Genomic DNA, 17497 nt, shown 5'->3' with positions numbered 1-17497 from the left:
GCTGTCATGATTTAGTTGTAGTTTTTATCTTTTCACAAAACATCTGTAACATTGTATATAAATAGTCCAATATAGACACTCTATAAACCATCTATAGACCATTAACAACCTGTCAGACTATCAACTAATTCTAAACAACATGCCAACAATTTATGGCTGTTGATATTTGGTGGATATTCTATACACATTCCATAGATTATTATTTCCGACTTATTTCTTTTTATTTTCCCTTTATTTGGATGGTCCAGTTTATAGCTCTAGATTAGATGTTTAGTGGATCACCTATCAATTTGTCCTTAGTCCTATCACAATTTCAAATTCATGTGAACACAACTGATAGATTTTGTGACATTGAAGTGTAGTTAATCATCATTTGACATGTTGATAATCAGTTGGTAGGCTGCTTCATGAGAGCCTGTGGATGGTTTTTAGAGTGTCTACATTGAATTATGTAAACAAAGTGTTGGGATACATTCATGCAATTTTATTGGATGTTTTGGGAAGTTGTCATGCTAATTAATTTTAGATTCTTACTCTGACTAATATGGCATAAAGTTTTAGTCAATGACACTAATTACATTTAGTAGATAAAACTGCATAGTAGTGAAAATGTACCAGAAAAAAACTGTGACTAAACATTTTCAATATTTATTAACAAAATACTGCTGCAACCACTAAAATAATGTTTTTTATGTGCCAAATGCAGCCTACCTCTACATCTTAACTCATTCAAAATAGAAAAATGTGAAATATTTAAAAAGCCTTTTCATCTGTAATAACTAAATTGTCGTCTGACAATTTTGTAATTTTTAAATACATTATTTAACTGATTTTATATGCAATTATTTTTCTTTATCCATTTCTATCAGGTGTCAGTTGTCTGCTATCTGTTTAAATATATCTGATATTTTACACTATATAACCACGTTCATTGTATTTTATTTGCCTTTTCAAACCAATTACCAAACCAATCAAAGCAAAATTACGTAAAATACGAGTTGTCATTCTGGGATAAAGGCATGTGGTGTTTTCTTTAATTTTCTTCTTGATAAAAAGGCAACAAAGAGGGAGGATTGGATAAGAAATAGTCACAAGAAAGAAAATATGTGGAATGCCATTGAATTCTCTGCTGTTGCAACTGTATCTTTTCTTTCTGTCCCCAAGGAAGGCTCATCAAAATGTGTGAGGGCCATCAACCTGACAAGAATATAAATGATCCTCAACCCTGACAGAATGGTCTTATCCGACAAAGTTTAAACTGTTTACCTCATTTTCCTATCTAAAATGTGCAATCCTCTCCTCATTTGTCCTTTGAAAGCAAAAAATGGACTGTTTGTTTTCAGTTAGAATATATATTTATAATTGTTTTGAATGGGTTTAAGATGGATTGAAAAGGAAACTCCTCATATGCAGAATAATCCCTTTGATGGTGCTCAGAAAACCAGCCTTCTTTTGCTGAGAAAAAGCCAACCTTACATCATCTGTATGCTGAAGAAGAGTTGATCCCTTGCCATGACAATCCTTTAAAAATCAAAACAGCTTTAGAGCTTGTTCAGATACAGACAGGGTTTATGTCTTTCAGGCATGGTTCAGAGTGAGATTTGTGATTATACTGTGAAATGAATATAGTGATTTTACACTATATGGCCAAAAGTATGTGGACACCTGTCTACCACACCCATATGTGGGCCTTCTCCTAACTGTTGCCACAATATTTGAAGCACACACTTGTATAGGATGTCTTTTTATGCTGTAGCATTACAATTTCCCTTAGACATTACATAGTCCCTTAGAACTGAGAGGCCCAAACCTGTTCCAGCATGACAGTATGCACAAAGTTAGGTCCATGAAGACGTGGTTTGATAAGTTTGGAGTGGAAGAACTCAAGTGACCTGCACAGAGCCGTGACCTCAACGCCACTGAATATCTTTGGGATGAATTGGAACACCATCTACATGGCAGGCCTCCTTGTCCAACATCATTGCCTGACCTCACTAATGCTCTTGTGGCTGAATGGGCAAATCCCCATAGCCACATTCCAAAATCTAGTGGAAAGACTCCCCAGAAGAGTGGATGTTATTATAACAGCAGTGATGTGACTAAATCTGGAATGGGATGTTCAAACTTTTGGGAGGCACCAACTTTTGGCCATATAGTATTCATACAGTCATGAGGCACTTTGTGGCAGCAGCGCAATGCATAAAATCATGCAGATACTGGTCAAGCACTTCAGTTAATGTTCACATCAAACATCAGACTTGGGAAAAAATGTGTTCTCAGTGACTTTGACTGTGGCATGGTTGTTGAAGCCAGACAGTAGTCTCATGCACAACTGTCTCTAGAGTTTACACAGCATCCTGCGAAAAAAACAAAAAACATCCAGTGAGTGGTGGAAACTCCTTGTTGATGAGAGGGGTCAGAGGAGAATGGCCAGTTTAGGTCAAGCTGGTTGTACTTGCACTGTTGGTCTGTCTGTTCCTCTTCCACGTGTCAGCGGATGATGGGGGCTACTCGCCCGATCCGCTCTTGCATGTTTTGGACATACACCGATCGGAAGGGCGAGGGTTGCTCCTCCCAGGCTTCCTAGGCCACATCCAGCAGCCTACGTGGTCGTCTTCCATACAGTAGCTCAAAGGGGGTGAAGCCCATGGATGCCTGGGGAGTCTCCCATACGGCGAAGAGGACATAGGGTAACAGGAGGTCGCAGTTCCCATTTGGATATAAATGGGGTGCCTTGTTCTGTGAGCAGATCCTTGGGGATCCCCATGTGGCTGAAGAGAAGGGCGAGTTCCCTTGTGATGTACAGGAGGTGGCCTTCCAGAGGGGGACCGCCTCGGGGTACCGGGTGACATAGTCGACAACGGCCATGATGTACTCATGGCCCCAGGCAGATTTTGGGAGCAGCCCTATGAAGTCCATCCCCACCCGTTCAAAAGGGACATCAGTTATTGGGAATGGGACGAGGGGAGCGGGCAGAGGTTTTTTTGGGGCAGTTTGTTGGCACTGGGGGCAGTGTTGGCAGAAGCAGCGTACCTCGGCATCCATTCCTGGCCATAGGAAGCCATTGCGCAGCTTTTCCAATGTATTGTGGGCCCCCAGGTGACTCACAATCGGCTCCCATCCCACCGTCGTCCTCTTCTAGGGCCATGCATGCTGTCTGGTTGCATGCGTTGGTTAGATGGCCGCCTCCACCGGTGTCGTGGTCTCCCTGACATTGAAGGTGCAGGGGTCGCAGTCTGGAATCCAGTCGTCCAGTCACATCCGAGTAGTAGAGGTACCTGCAACTCAGGCACGAGACCCACCAACAGTGGCCTCTCGCTGGGCGGGGCCCTGACCCGGACACAGGCAGCAGGGAGCTCCCTCACATCTCCGAGAACGCAGGAGACAGCGAGGCTCCCGCACGTAAGGGCTGTTCGGGGCGGGACCGCTGGCTGGCTGGGCAATGGTGCTCCCAGAGTCTAGGAGAGCTGTGGTGGGCGTGCTGGTGGATGTGCTGTCTAACTCCACTGTGACTGTTGGAGCCTGCCATGGGGTACTGGCGTGTTCCAAGTGTGATCGCTTGTTCCATCAGGAAGCAATACAGTTTGCATCGCCTGCTGCCAACTGCAAATCACAACTTTGCTTTGTACAGTTCTCACTCAGTGTCATTTAAAGAAACAAAGGTGAGGCTTTGAAACATTTTTCTAAATATTAATATCTCACAGGGAATTCAGAATTGTTTAAATAAATACATAAATACATAAATACATAAAGAAAGAAAGAAAGAAAGAAAGAAAGAAAAATTAATTGTGTATTTGTACTGTATGTGTCAACACAATGTCAGGTTGCAGTGCATTTTCAGTATGCACTGTTACTATGGAGTGTGTATTCTCATGTTACACTGACAGCATAACACTTTCTGAATGCAAATGGAGCAGGGTTCTTCTTTCTTATAATGAGAACTGTGGTTTTAGCATACTCTTCCTCTGACACCTAGTCTCTGTACTCAACAGATGGCTGGGTGTGAAGTGATTCTCTATGTTTTAATTACGAACCTCTTCAGTTGTAAAATTTCACTCTCTTATTCATAACATAGTTTTTTTATTCAATATCTCTGGGTGGAAAAGGAGTCCCAAAGGAAATTTGCAAAAAATCACCAATCAATTGCTGTGAGGCATTGGCGTTAAGACAAATGCAAAATCACATTAAGGTTCCAGGATTCTAACTAGCTGGAAGATTTTCAGACTGGACAGAAGATCATTCTCATTCTAATACTTTATTATTTCTATGGTAACAGCTAATTTACAGGGACTTGAATAGTGGGCATGCTACATAATCTAAGACTAATAATGAAGGGAATAAAAATGGGTCTTTATTTAACAAAAAAGAAGATATAATGTTGGATATGGTGAAGGTTTCTATAAAGAGACATTTATTTAACATTTATGGAAGGAATCTCCAACATCAGTTCAGTGTAATTGTCTGTACGTTTTCTGCCATGGGAGAATTTTCAGGACAGAGGTTTTTGCAGTTTCTAAGTTCTCTGAAACATGACAAATTGCATTTTTTTGTCTTCTTGACTTCAGGAGAGAGAAAAAGAGAGGCTGATGAGGGAATGACATTTTATAGCTACTCATATCTAAACTGTAACAGGAATTAAATTGTTTCACAGTTGTTTCACAACAATATACGATATGTGATTATAAATTAATAAAAAGTATGTGTTGTTCTTTAATTAATTGAAAAAATACACACCAGTGCATTCCATTAAAATAAAAAATAAAAACTTTGAAGTGATAATGGACTGTGTGGTTGATTATTTTACTATACAAGGATGCTTGTTGTGATTTATTCTTTACATAAAGGAGAGCAGTGTGTGCATTGGACCACATGCTTTGTTGGCATTAGCTATGAGGGACATTTTGCTGGTATGGCTTGTGTCCATTTGTCCCTTTAGAAAGAAAGATTTATTGCAAACCAATAAAAAATTATTCTGTCTGACCACATTTATACTACGATGAAGCATTTCTATCCTGCTGAGAGTGAACTCTTCCAGGATGACAATGTGTGTAAATGGTTTGATAGGTGAAAATTGAAAAAAATTCACCTCTGGGAGGTTTTGGATTGACATGTTAGACAGCACTATCATCTAAACACTAACTGTGAGAAGATCTTTTGGAAAAATTATGTTCATCCATCCAGTACACTTCCAGAGGCTTACCATGGCACATTGAAGATGTTTTGGAGGCTCATGGTAGCCCAACACTTTACTCAGGCACCTTATCCTAAAAAGCTCAGTCCTACCTTGTTTATAAATATACTCACAGTATTAACCTGATGAAGTGCATGAGGTGTGTGGTGATTGCTTAATGAGGTGGGCCTGTACAACATTACCCTCAATGTCTTTGTGCCCATGTGGTGTGTGGCCTGGCAAGCATATCTCCCTGTTGTGCTTTGTGGCTTGAGTGTAGAGAATGACAAATTGCAGTAATTACTGCCAAATGACAGAGTGGAAGGCTTGACTTATGTTGAGGCTGTTATTTATTTCCCATCCGTTCACTTTTTTCACCAGAGGTTAGCAGCTGGAGCCATACTTTTCTTGTTTGGTCTATACATTAATACTATAGGAAAAAACACTGAAAGAGTTCTGAAAGATTAAAAGAGAAAAGATTGGTGAAACACATTCCATTTTACATTTTACATGTGTTAAGTATTAAGATAGAGAAGCTGTGCCTTTCAAAACCGCTTGCTAGAATATTTTCACTCCCACTGGTAAAAAGTATTACTCCTTTGTTTGTAATTCCAGATATGCCTCGCTTGTGGAGTAGCATGACAAAAAAGCGTTCACTCTACAGTCATCCATCTGTGAGCTAATGAAGAAGGCAGATAGTGCTTTCCTCAGAGCGTGTTATGCTGTGCAGCTTAAGCAGCAGTTCAAAAAGAAGGGGCTGACTAAAATCTTAGAGGAAGCATGTGCTAGCCTTCACCCTCCCTGGTTGGTATCTATTGTAATAGGGCAGGTGACCAAATTGTGAAGAAAAGGTTTACATTTGCTACTACGTACATATTTATTTTACTGTTTATCTTCTATGTCACTACCCAGTGAAATATATAGTTATATTAGTAATATAGCATATTATTATATACATACAGTAATACATTTTTGTATTATGTATATTTACATTTACATTTATGGCATTTGGCAGATGTCCTTATCCAGAATGACTTACAAAAGTGCTTTGAAGTCTCTGTCAATAAATACATTCTGATACTGGATCACAAGTATCAGAATACTGATGGGTCGCTAGGTCACAAAATAAGAATACCATCAGTCCAAAAACTCTGTTGGGAGGTAATATAGTAACAAGCGCTCAGAAAATACAAAGTGATTAAAAAGTGACAAAATTAAAGTGCTAATTTACGTACTTTGGGAAGAGATAGGTCTTTAGACATCATTTGAAGACTGCGAGTGGCTCAGCTGTTCAGACATCTAGGGAAAGTACATTCCACCACATAGGTACCGGAACAGAGAAGAGTCTCGATGCATGCTCTCCTTTGACCCTGAGAGATGGTGGGACCAGTCGAGCAGTGCTAGAGGATCGGAGGGAGCATGGTGCTGTGCAGGATGTGATAAGTGCTTTGAGATAAGTGGGCGCTGGTCCGTTTCTGGCTTTGTAGGGAAGCATCAGTGTTTTAAATGATGCGGGCAGCTACAGGAAGCCAGTGGAGGGAGCATAGCAATGGGATGGTGTGGGAGAACTTAGGAAGGTTGAAAACCAGTCATGCAGCTGCATTCTGGATCAGTTGCAGAGGACGAATGGCACTCAGAGGCAGACCTGCAAGGAGTGAGTTGAAGTAGTCCAGTCTCAAAATGACAAGGGACTGAACAAGCACCTTAATGGCCTGTGTGGAACGAAGTGAACGAATCCTTCTGATGTCATAAAGGAGAAATTGACATGAGTGTGTCAGATTAGCAATGTGAGAGGAAAAAGAGAGTTGATTGTCCATGGTTACCCCAAGGTTGCGTGCAGTAACTGAAGGCAAGCTCAGAGAGTTGTCCAGGGAGAATGCAAGATCCTGACATGGGGATGAATCACCTGGGATGAACAGCAGTTCAGTTTACATGCCATTATGTACAAACAGAGTGCCCTGCAAAAGTATTAAACCCCTTTAAGACTCATCAGATTTGTCTGGATTACAAATGACACCTTGATATTTTGGGCTGTTATATGTTATTTTAAATGACTGACCCTCAAAATTAATTCATTTAATGTGACATTGTATGTAGAAAACTGAAAAATTCTGTTTGCATAAATATTCAACCCCTGTGCTGTAAAAGCTCCAAGTTTACACGGATGAACAGTATTGGCAAAACAAGGACACAATTGGCTTGCAGCTGTGACTCATTAAAAAAGTTCACTTTTTCTGGATAAAAGACCCCCTTAATTCAAGTACCATTTGTCAGACTGTGAATCTGGAAAGCTGTGAAAATGAAGACCAAAGAGCATTCTAAGAAAACTTGAGATAAAGATCTAGACATGCACAAGATAGGAAGTTACAAAATAATATCCAAGTGTTTGGATATCTCAGTGAGCACTGTTGGATCCATTGTGAGGAAATGGAAGCTGCATCATACCACCCAGGCCCAGCCTAGACAAGGCTGTCCCATAAAACTTCCAAGCCAAGTCAAAGTCCAGATCTCAATTCATTCAAGAATCTGTGGTACTATTTCAAAATTGCAGTCCACAAGTGTCATCCAACCAACTTGAATAACCTGGAGTTAATCTGCCAGGAAGATTGGGCGAAAATCACTCCCAAACAGTATGCAAAGCTGGTAGGAACTTACCCCGAAAGAGCTATTATTGCAGCAAAAGGTGGTTCTACCAAGGAGAACCAAGTAGGTGTTTAATACTTGCGCAAGTAGCAATTTTCAATTTTTTATTTGTTTAAAGATCTGCTGACAAATGATCAATTAAAAATTTACTTTAAGAGCATATTAGTTTGCAATAAAAAATACTGGCTGGAACAATCTGTGTAAGTGTCATTTGTAATCCAGATGAATCTGATGTGACAAAGTCTAACTGTACAGATGTCAGTGTTTGGCTTTGATGTTAAGATCTAGTTCCAGTAATGTGCTATTCCTTTTCTTATAACAGAGGCCGACTCCCTTTAAAACGACCTCTGCTAATGTGATATTAAAACCAGATGTATGTCATAACCCATCCTGTTGCCTTTGACATCAAAAGCTTTCAGCTAACAGATTCTATTACCTTCATGTTCTAAATTAAGTTTGTTTGGCATTCATGACTTAATGATTAATGATGGTGTTCATGACTTAGTAATGTTTGACCAGCTTTTACCTTTCTTATCTTATTAAATTACCTTTCTTATATTCTCTTTTCCACAGAAGTTATGTTTTGTGTATTATAAGAGGAATAGAAGCTGTAATAACACATCACTCTCCAGTTTGGTTGTGGTAAATGAGCAAATATGGTAATGACTCCATCTTGAAAAAATCATCTTAAAAATACCTGTCTTTTAAAGTTTGGGGCAGGAAGCACTTGTCCATTTGAATTTGTGGTTGTAATACCATTTATCTCAAGAAACAGAAATGGTTTATATTGGAACAGAGTGTTTGTTAATAGCCAATGGTTTCAACATGTCGGCTGTGCAACTCAAAAAAAGTCATGTGCAACTCACAAAGTGATGTGCACCGCACAAAGTGAGGGGTGTGTGTATGTGTGTTATTTGGGGACAGCAAATAACTAAACCATGCTAATCTAAACTAGTGCATACCATTTATCTGGATGTTTTGAGCATTTAAATAAAACGTATTCACTGATTGGTCTTTGTATGATAGATGGTCTTTAGTTGTACCAGTTATGCATTTGGATGAAGACACATGACATTGTAATCTCCCACAGACCTCCTCTTTCCCACACTGAAAATTATTTTGAAGAGCTCCACAAATTTTTGTTCATAAACATTTGTTCAGTACATGGATATGGAAATGTTCCATAGCTGGAGAATGAAATGGATGGCAATAGGATTCCTACAGATAATAGTGATGGAGGTACTGATTTTGAAAGAAAGTAAGCATTAAAAAAGTAGAAAAAGTGAAAGTAGAAAATTCTATTTAACAAAGGAAAAATGTAAAAAACCTGCTTAAAATGATTTAATACTCCAAATGCAATGTGCACTTCTGCAGTGACAAAAGATAATTAAATATTCAATGTTCAATCCATTGTTGTACAGTTTTTCAAAAAAAAAAAAGAAAAAAAGAAAAGAAACACATATAAATAGGATGTGTTTCCACAAAAGTCTGTGAGGGAATTAGAGGCAATGGGTGTGCAATGATGGCAAATATATAAATATTTAAAACACTTCTAATTAGTTTTTGCATGACTTCATCAGTATTGAGGACTTTCTGTTGATGTGCCTGAACTACATGGCTATGGGTGAGAGATTTTCCTTAGCATCTCTGAAAGCTCTTTTACTATATTGTGCTTCCCCATGTGTGTTAAGGATGCCTAGACCAGAACTCCTTTTTGAAGGCTTGCCAACATCCCAGTTTTTGATGCATAAAAAGTACATCCCTCCCCTTTTGAAAAATTAAAAACCTGCAGAGAATGCCCTTTTAGTCTTTAAACTTTTATGATGCCAGACAGTCACATTCAATTTGGCCCTCTGCCTTTCTAACTTCCTTCTTATTTTATTTGTTTACCTTACCCACAATTCCACAGGGTTATTAGCACTGTAGTGCTGTGCAGTGTTAGAACACTCCTACTCCCTTCACTGGGTGAGGAAAGGACAATATCCCTTGGGAAGTTTCAGTCAAAAGGTGACATTCTCCATTAGTATTGCTTCCCACTCGATCTAGCTAGTTTTTAGATCATTAGCTTATCCTGCCATGCCTTACAATTGCAAATCATACACATGTATCTTAGGGATAATACTGTATGGTGAAATGATGTGACTGAGTTTTGAATTAGAGAGGTATTAAAATCACTTTCATTAGAGTCAGAGCTTAACTATGAGTTGCTATGTTGGCAAACATAATAGAAGTAGAGCCCCCAGAGAGAGGTCTAAATGAATGCCTACCCTTGATTATGGATGTATGTGCATTTAAAAAAGCCTCGGCTAATTAACATTCTAGCTGTGATGCAATGAAATAAATGCCAACTAAAGCTCATACTGTGTTTTGCTTACTGAATTGCACAGACTATACAATAACTACTGCATAAAAATAACCAAAATTTTGTGTTTTGCTTTGATCCTCCATCAAAATAATGTGTCCATAATGACTGACATGTTTAGCAAAGCCTTGTGCAGGGATCTAGCTGTCGTATTAGGCAGAAATAAATACTGTTTTTTCCTTTCCTTTTTCATGGTCAAAATGAAAATGAATCTCACCAGTGGTTGATTGAGAATCTTTGATGATCAGTAAAGAATCTGCTGCACACAAGTCCCTGAAAGGATTAATTCTGCATTGATAATCTTTTACTTTATTGTATTTTAACTAGGATAAGCCTCAAAATAATGACCGACCAGTATTTTGAGTAGCATTTCCTTGACCTTTTATCAAGGTCAAGGTGTGATACTAGTAGAGAGCTCTTAGTGTGTGTGTGTGTGTGTGTGTGTGTGTGTGTGTGTATGCATGTGTATGTGTGTGTTTTCATTGATTGCTTTCTTTAAAGGACTTAGAAATATTGTGCTGTGAAGCATGTTCCAACCTGCTGAGGCTTTCATTCCAATCATGTATAGGTGCAATTATATTTGAAGACAACTTCTCCAAATTGCTTGGTGCCTTTGTTGAACCTGATTATGTTACCTTGGCAACATTTCAGGAGTAATACTTTTAGGTGACAACATTTTTACAAGAATTTTAATGTGGACATCACATTCTCTCTCTCTCTCTCTCTCTCTCTCTCTCTCTCTCTGGCTTTCTGTCATGTGCAACAATATATGTGATACTTTTTCTATCTCCCATGTACACTCACTTTTTCTGTACATAACTATTTATATTTTTGATTTAATATATTCTATGTTCTGCTGTTTACATATTTCATATTTATATATAGCATGTTCATCTTGCACCATGGTCTCTTGCACTTTAGTATTGTTTTACCCTTGTTATTGTGTTGCATTTTTGTATTTTCGTATTCTTCATTTCATCTCCCCCTTGACGTTATATCTTTGATTCTGTGTTTGCACCTGACATCAAGACAAATTCCTAGTACTGTAGAGTGTCCTTTACTGTACCTGGCAATAAATTGTTTCTGATTCTGATCTGATTCTGATATCTGTTTATGAAAAAGGCTTAATTACTCCCCAGTATATGTACACTAATTGCCAAGTATAGTACTGTACATGCACAGAATATCCTCTTCTTTAAGCATGTGCTTATCAAGAAAACTTAAAGGGTTATGCCCTATCAGACATCCATGAAGGTTTTTAGTAATCTAAGTGATTAAATTGTTCAGTAGTGGCAAGACAAAGTGACTGCACATGGAGACCTCTCTTGGAGACCTCATTTGACTGGCAAAATGTTTTAAGATTAGATCACAAGTCCAGTCACCTTAATTTACCAGTAGACCCTCCAGTCTGACAATAATCCAGTTGGCTTGCCACAAACTGAAAATCTTTAACAAAGCTAATGTAGTTACATTGTGTTCTGTATAACTTCTTCTTTGTCTTGCAGGAACTTTTCACACCAGAATGCAAGTTCAAAGAGTCGGTTTTTGAGAACTACTACGTCATTTATTCATCCATGCTCTATAGACAGCAGGAGTCAGGTCGGGCCTGGTTCCTGGGCCTAAATAAAGAGGGCCAGCCAATGAAGGGGAACCGGGTGAAAAAGACGAAACCAGCTGCACACTTTCTACCCAAGCCCATAGAAGGTAAACATGTTTTTATTGCTTTGGTTTAGTCACGTTTGCTAGTTCCTTATGAGTGCTTAAAGTTCTAAGAATTTTCGAAAAGCAATTAGATAAACATAAACCTAAAATACAATTGATGGAATATAATGATCCATACTCTATATTGTTATTAACAGCATTGGAAGTAATTGTGTGTAAATAAACATGTAAAGTGATTAGTAATCATCATCTTAGACATACTTTTTGATACTTTGAAGCTCAATTCCACAAAACTGTGCACAGCCTGACTTTGCCACAAGTAAGAGCTGCTTTTCTCTTGTCAACATTCTCTGCCCAACCAATGTTGTTCTCTCATCTGCAGTTGCTATGTATCGTGAGCCCTCCTTGCACGATGTTGGTGAAGCAGTCCCAAAGGCTGGAGTTCCTCCCAGCAAAAGCACAGAGCCAGTGGTCATGAATGGTGGCAAGCCTGTCAGCAAGTCTGACAAGGAGACATAGCCCTATTCCCCTTCCCCTCCCCTTTGGAGGGACTCTCCACATGTGATACTTTTTAGAAATAAAATCACACATTTGTGTCTTTGGCTTGTGAAAGGAAAAAAGAAGAAAAATCTCCCTCCTGTAGTGTTTATCCACTGGAACAAATGAATCAAGGGGTGGTTGTGGTCAAAGGACAAGGGTGTATTGCTCAAAAAGACCGTGAGAGTGTAGAGGAGATGGCTGAGGAGGGAGAGGGGGGCCACTGAATGCTCAGCATTAAGAGACTGTCATTGGAATGTCCTATGCGATATGGAACATCTTTTCAAAAGTCCCTTTTCTTTCAGTCCTACCTTTATTCCTGTGACAATCCTCTGTGAAAATGCCATATTTTCATCTGCCTTGTCTGGTAGCTTTGCCTGCTGACAGCTACCCACAGTTTTTCAGTTGGACCTTTCATGTTATTGTGGTTTTGCAGAATACCACAGTGCACCAGCATTTGTCTTGACTGATTGCTGTACAGATACAAATTAAATATGTTATTGTTGCTGTTTTTTTTTGTTGTTTTTTTTTTCTTGTTGGCCCATTTCTTTTGTTTGTTCTTTTCTATAATATTTTTCCATGTAGACTGTCAGGATTGGTGCACATAAATGAAATGGGGACATTGAATGAAAACTTGGGGACATTGAATGATTGACATGAAAACTTGCTATGTCATGTAATGTAGATGTGTTTAAGATACAGTAAAAGTAGAGACAGTATGAAGCTGCCAAATTAGTTAAAGAGTGGTGCTTGGGTTAATTTCTTCCTTTTAGTTATTATCGCTCATAAGAATGACTGACAGAATGGCACTGAATTGCACTAGGTTTTAATCTGTGAACAGTTAAGAGATATGACATTGATAATCATGCCTCCAGGCATTCAGGGTGGACATAATTCCTCACAGGGGAAGAGTATACATATCACAAATACCCTCAATATGCCTCAGCTCACTTACCTGACTCTCAGATAACAGCTTTTTAAAAAGGAATTTTGTCGTCTGAAGTCAACATAGTTATCGGCCTCTATGTTTTTTCTAATCTGACTGTAGTACAACCAAGCCCTGAAGCCCATGACCAATGACAGCAACTGTTCATGAGTGATGATGTGAATGATGATGGCTGAGTGTATGTTGATGCTGTCACACAGGTCATGGCTGCATTTTTAAAAAATGGTCAGATGTATTGTTATTCCCTTTGCCATTTATAGTAGCAAACTTGAATATGAGATCTTAAAAAGTGGTATGCTGTTGGTACGTAGGTGGAAACGAAATGCTGTGTTTATCATGCTATTTTTATGTTAGGATTAAAATCATGCCTGAATACACAATGTTTTCCATTCGCAATTAATTTATCATGCCACTCATGAAAGGAGGTGATCACGTACTATAATGGAAAAGTACCATCTTTCACTGAGTGTTTGTGTTATTTTGTTTAGATTTTCCACTGATGAGGTTTCTTTTATGGAGTTTAATACAAAAGGATATGGAAATATCACTGTGCATCAATAAATGCTGTTCATAAAACTTAGACATATAGAGGATATTGAACATTATTCATAATTAATTAAAATAAATAAACTGCAAATATGTTGTAGTCTGCCATAAATGAAAGGGTTTTTTTTTATTCAAAAGCAAATATAGTATTATATATATATATATATATATATATATATATATATATATATATATATATATATATATATATATATAATATTCAATTGTATTGCATCTTCATTATATACATTTTTTGGCAAGACAATTGCAAAATGCCTTCCCACTGTTTTTATTTATTTGGTTTATGATAATTGTTATATATGTATATATTTATGGATGCTGCCATGCTAATGTTAAATGATTTCCAACAAGACTGCTATTTCTAATTTCTAAACACAAACAACAGCCAACCATATGTTACTTTTGCATTAGTTTATTAACTGTTTTATTAATGCAATCTCTTAGATTGTTCAAAACAGTAAAATATTTTCTCAGTGTCACCTAGAAAAAAGACTGAAAATTGCACTATTTCAGTCCAACATTTGGTTTTCATTTGAAAGTCCTTTACCTGTAGGCTTCTAAGATGTGTTTTTTTTCCTTCTGGGCAACCAAACTGTATATTTTGCCCTGCTGACCAGTTTTAACTGGTTTCATAGAAGACTGGATTTATTTTTGTAAAATTACAAGATGTGCAATCTTTGTTTTTCACTATCTCCCTGTGATGTATCTTCCCCATTTCACTCACATTTTTTCCATTTGTACTTGTATGTTCCCATGTTGCCATGGACATTCATTTTCTTTGTTTGTCCTTTGTATGTGTTGAGAATATTAACGGCTGGACGATATCCCCCCAATCCCTTTCCTTTTCTGAGGTTTTCTTCCTTGATTCACCATATGTTTCACCTGTTGCATGGTAATAAAGGGGGAAGACTGAAGACCTGCATGTTGTAGGCTATGTGTATCAAGACAGTGATTAAAACGTTGTTGTACCACTAAACTTTACATACAGTACATATATGCAAAAAAGAGTCTGCAGTGTACAGTTTGTCAATCCATTGTATACACAGAGACAACATATTGAATAAAACATTTATATGAATTCACAAAGTTTTAAGGAAGCCTGTCCTACAAATTTTTACTGAGTTCTGAATATATGGACACTAAAAAATTGGTGATGGGAATAGGATCGTATTGCTTTGAATCAAGCACCTTATGAAGACACTATAGGTTGTTTATTTTATTTTTTGTATTTGTCAGCTACGCTATATGGCCAGAAGTTTGTGGACATCTGACCATCACACCAATATGTGACTTTTGAACATCCCATTCCAGATTTAGTCCCCAATTTGCTGTTATAATAACCTCCACTCTTCTGAGTAGGCTTTTTCACCAGATTTTGGAATGTGGCTGTAATGCTACAACATACAAACACATCCTATACAGTTGTGTGATTCCAACTTTGTGGCAACAGATTGGGGAAGACCAACATATGACTGTGATGGTCAGGTTGCCACATACTTTTGGCCATATAGTGTATCTGTATATTTTTTAAACAATTTGTAGTAATCAAATCAACTTGATTTTTACAACAAATGATGACCTTTTTTTAATTTAAAGTAATTTGAAATAATATTGTACTATGGAATAGTTCTCTTTTAAAAAAACATTTTTCTTGGATGTTTCTGTACACCCTGGCATCTCCTCCAGGGTGTACAGAGAGCATTTTGTATGTCTATTAAGAAAGCAACAACAGACCACTTTTCAGAACGAAACATTGTCAAGCCTGGGATCTGTAGAGATGGAAGCAATTTAAACAGTCAAAGGTCTGCAGAAGAACTGTAGCAGGTTATCCAAGATGGTTGAATCAAGTAAATTTCCTTTAAAAAAACAAGAACAAACAAACAAACAAAAACTACACAACAGTGTACCTTAGAGAATTGATACCAGTTGATATGTATTCTATTTTTTTTTTCCTTTTTTTTTACTGTTTATAGCACTTTATACTAAAATTTGATATTTAGAAGCTTTTAAGTTCCTTATTTTTGGACTCATCTTTGCTTTACAGAATTGCTTTATACTGTATGACTTTTTGCACAGGACTGTAGATATTACGTTTAATACAGCTCAAGAATTCAAGGCAATTTGTGGAAAAGAACTTTAGTACATGCATGAAACAATGTTAAGTTGTATGAAGATTTTCATTGTAAGCAACACCAACTCAGTTTTTTTTATGTCTAATGCACAACAATTCAGTACACCAAATGGCAGTCACTCTCATGACAGCATTAAACAGCAAGCTGTCTGGAATTCATAACATTCATTACACTAACTGAGAAACCATGGCCTTGAGTATGTATTAGCCATCATATTGATGGATGGATTTATTCAGATGTGTCTTTTGTTCACAGTAAGGAGCACTCCAATCCTTCTTTCTGCTTCAGATGTTCTAGTGAAAGCCTTTCATGTGGAAAATGAACCATCATTCCACCTTTATAACTTCCGCATGCATATCAAAGGAACACATACAGTATCAGGGGATTGCTGGGTGGAAAAGGTTTGTCTAGTAGATAACTAAAATTATTAATTAGGGAATGTGTATTTGTGAAATCTGGAAACAAATAAGAAAAAATATAAATATTAAACTAAGTGGAAATACCATACAGCTAACATGCAACAGATTTGTAGGAAAAGAAGGTGTTAGTACATTTGGATTTTTGGAACTCTATTTCCTCTTACACTCTTATGCTCTCTTCACAGTCACACAGCCAGAACTAAGGGACTAAGTAGGGGTGGGTTTCCCAAAATGTTCGTAATGCTAAGTACTTCGTTATCTCATTTGTTAGTAGGTTCTTTAAATAAGGAGTGTTTTCTGACAGCCTTTATAACTAACATAGTATGTAAACTCTTTCATAACGAGTAACCTGACCCATTCGTTATGAGGTTGTGTGCAGTTCTACTTCATAAAGACAGAGGGAGCTAATTTCTATACAAAAATCCTTTCAGTTAGATAGAGTGAGCGTGATCTATTGTCATAGTGTTAACTTTTTAATTAACATAGTTTGTTTTTGTACAGCCAACATGATTTGATTATGTATATTCAAAACTGTGGAATAAAATTAAACTCCACGCAGCCACCCAAGTTCAGGGTCAAACCCAAGACCCTGAAATTATGTGATAGCAATGATATCCACTACACTACTACACCATGCACAAATTACTCAATTTAATACTAGTCGGGGTCAACATATTCTCATCTTTTCCATGTAGCTCTTACAAACAAACAAAATTTCTGTTGTAAATTGTTGATTGTGCTTGTATCTATCTGCATCTGTTTATGCTTCTTAAGTCACTGATTAATCCACTACATTTACCTTCGGACTATAAAAAAGCCACCCAGGTGGCTTTTCTCCAGGCTCCAGCTGGGCAGCATCAACAAAGAACTACTTATATCTTGTTTGTTAAATCTCTGAAAGCGAAAGCTTTCAAGAATCACTCGTAAAACAGACTCGTACTTCCCAAACATCCATTTTTAAGATTCATCGTTATTGGGAAACCCACCCCAGAACAGTAGGAGGTTCTTTTTTTGCACTGTGTCAGAACTGGCACAAGACAAAATTAAAGTGGATGAGAT

General features: G+C 37.6%; 1 protein-coding gene across 3 annotated transcripts in view; it reads left to right on the top strand.

Annotated features, from left to right (window-relative positions):
* The window catches only part of LOC113537750 (fibroblast growth factor 14), a 65971-nt gene extending 52975 nt beyond the window's left edge, over window positions 1-12996 (top strand). For all 3 annotated transcript variants that reach the window (XM_026932381.3, XM_026932383.3, XM_026932382.3), the window contains exons 4-5: window positions 11681-11879; window positions 12220-12996. In XM_026932381.3, coding sequence (XP_026788182.2) covers window positions 11681-11879; window positions 12220-12356 — 336 coding nt within the window. In that variant the 3' untranslated portion in view covers window positions 12357-12996. The remainder of the gene's footprint in view (window positions 1-11680; window positions 11880-12219) is intronic.
* Window positions 12997-17497: the final 4501 nt, after the last annotated feature.

This window comes from Pangasianodon hypophthalmus, chromosome 26 (genome assembly GCF_027358585.1).
Source record: "Pangasianodon hypophthalmus isolate fPanHyp1 chromosome 26, fPanHyp1.pri, whole genome shotgun sequence".
Lineage (NCBI taxonomy): Eukaryota > Metazoa > Chordata > Actinopteri > Siluriformes > Pangasiidae > Pangasianodon > Pangasianodon hypophthalmus.
The sequence above is the reverse complement of the archived record's forward strand: the minus strand, read 5'-3'. Positions and strand labels throughout refer to the sequence as shown.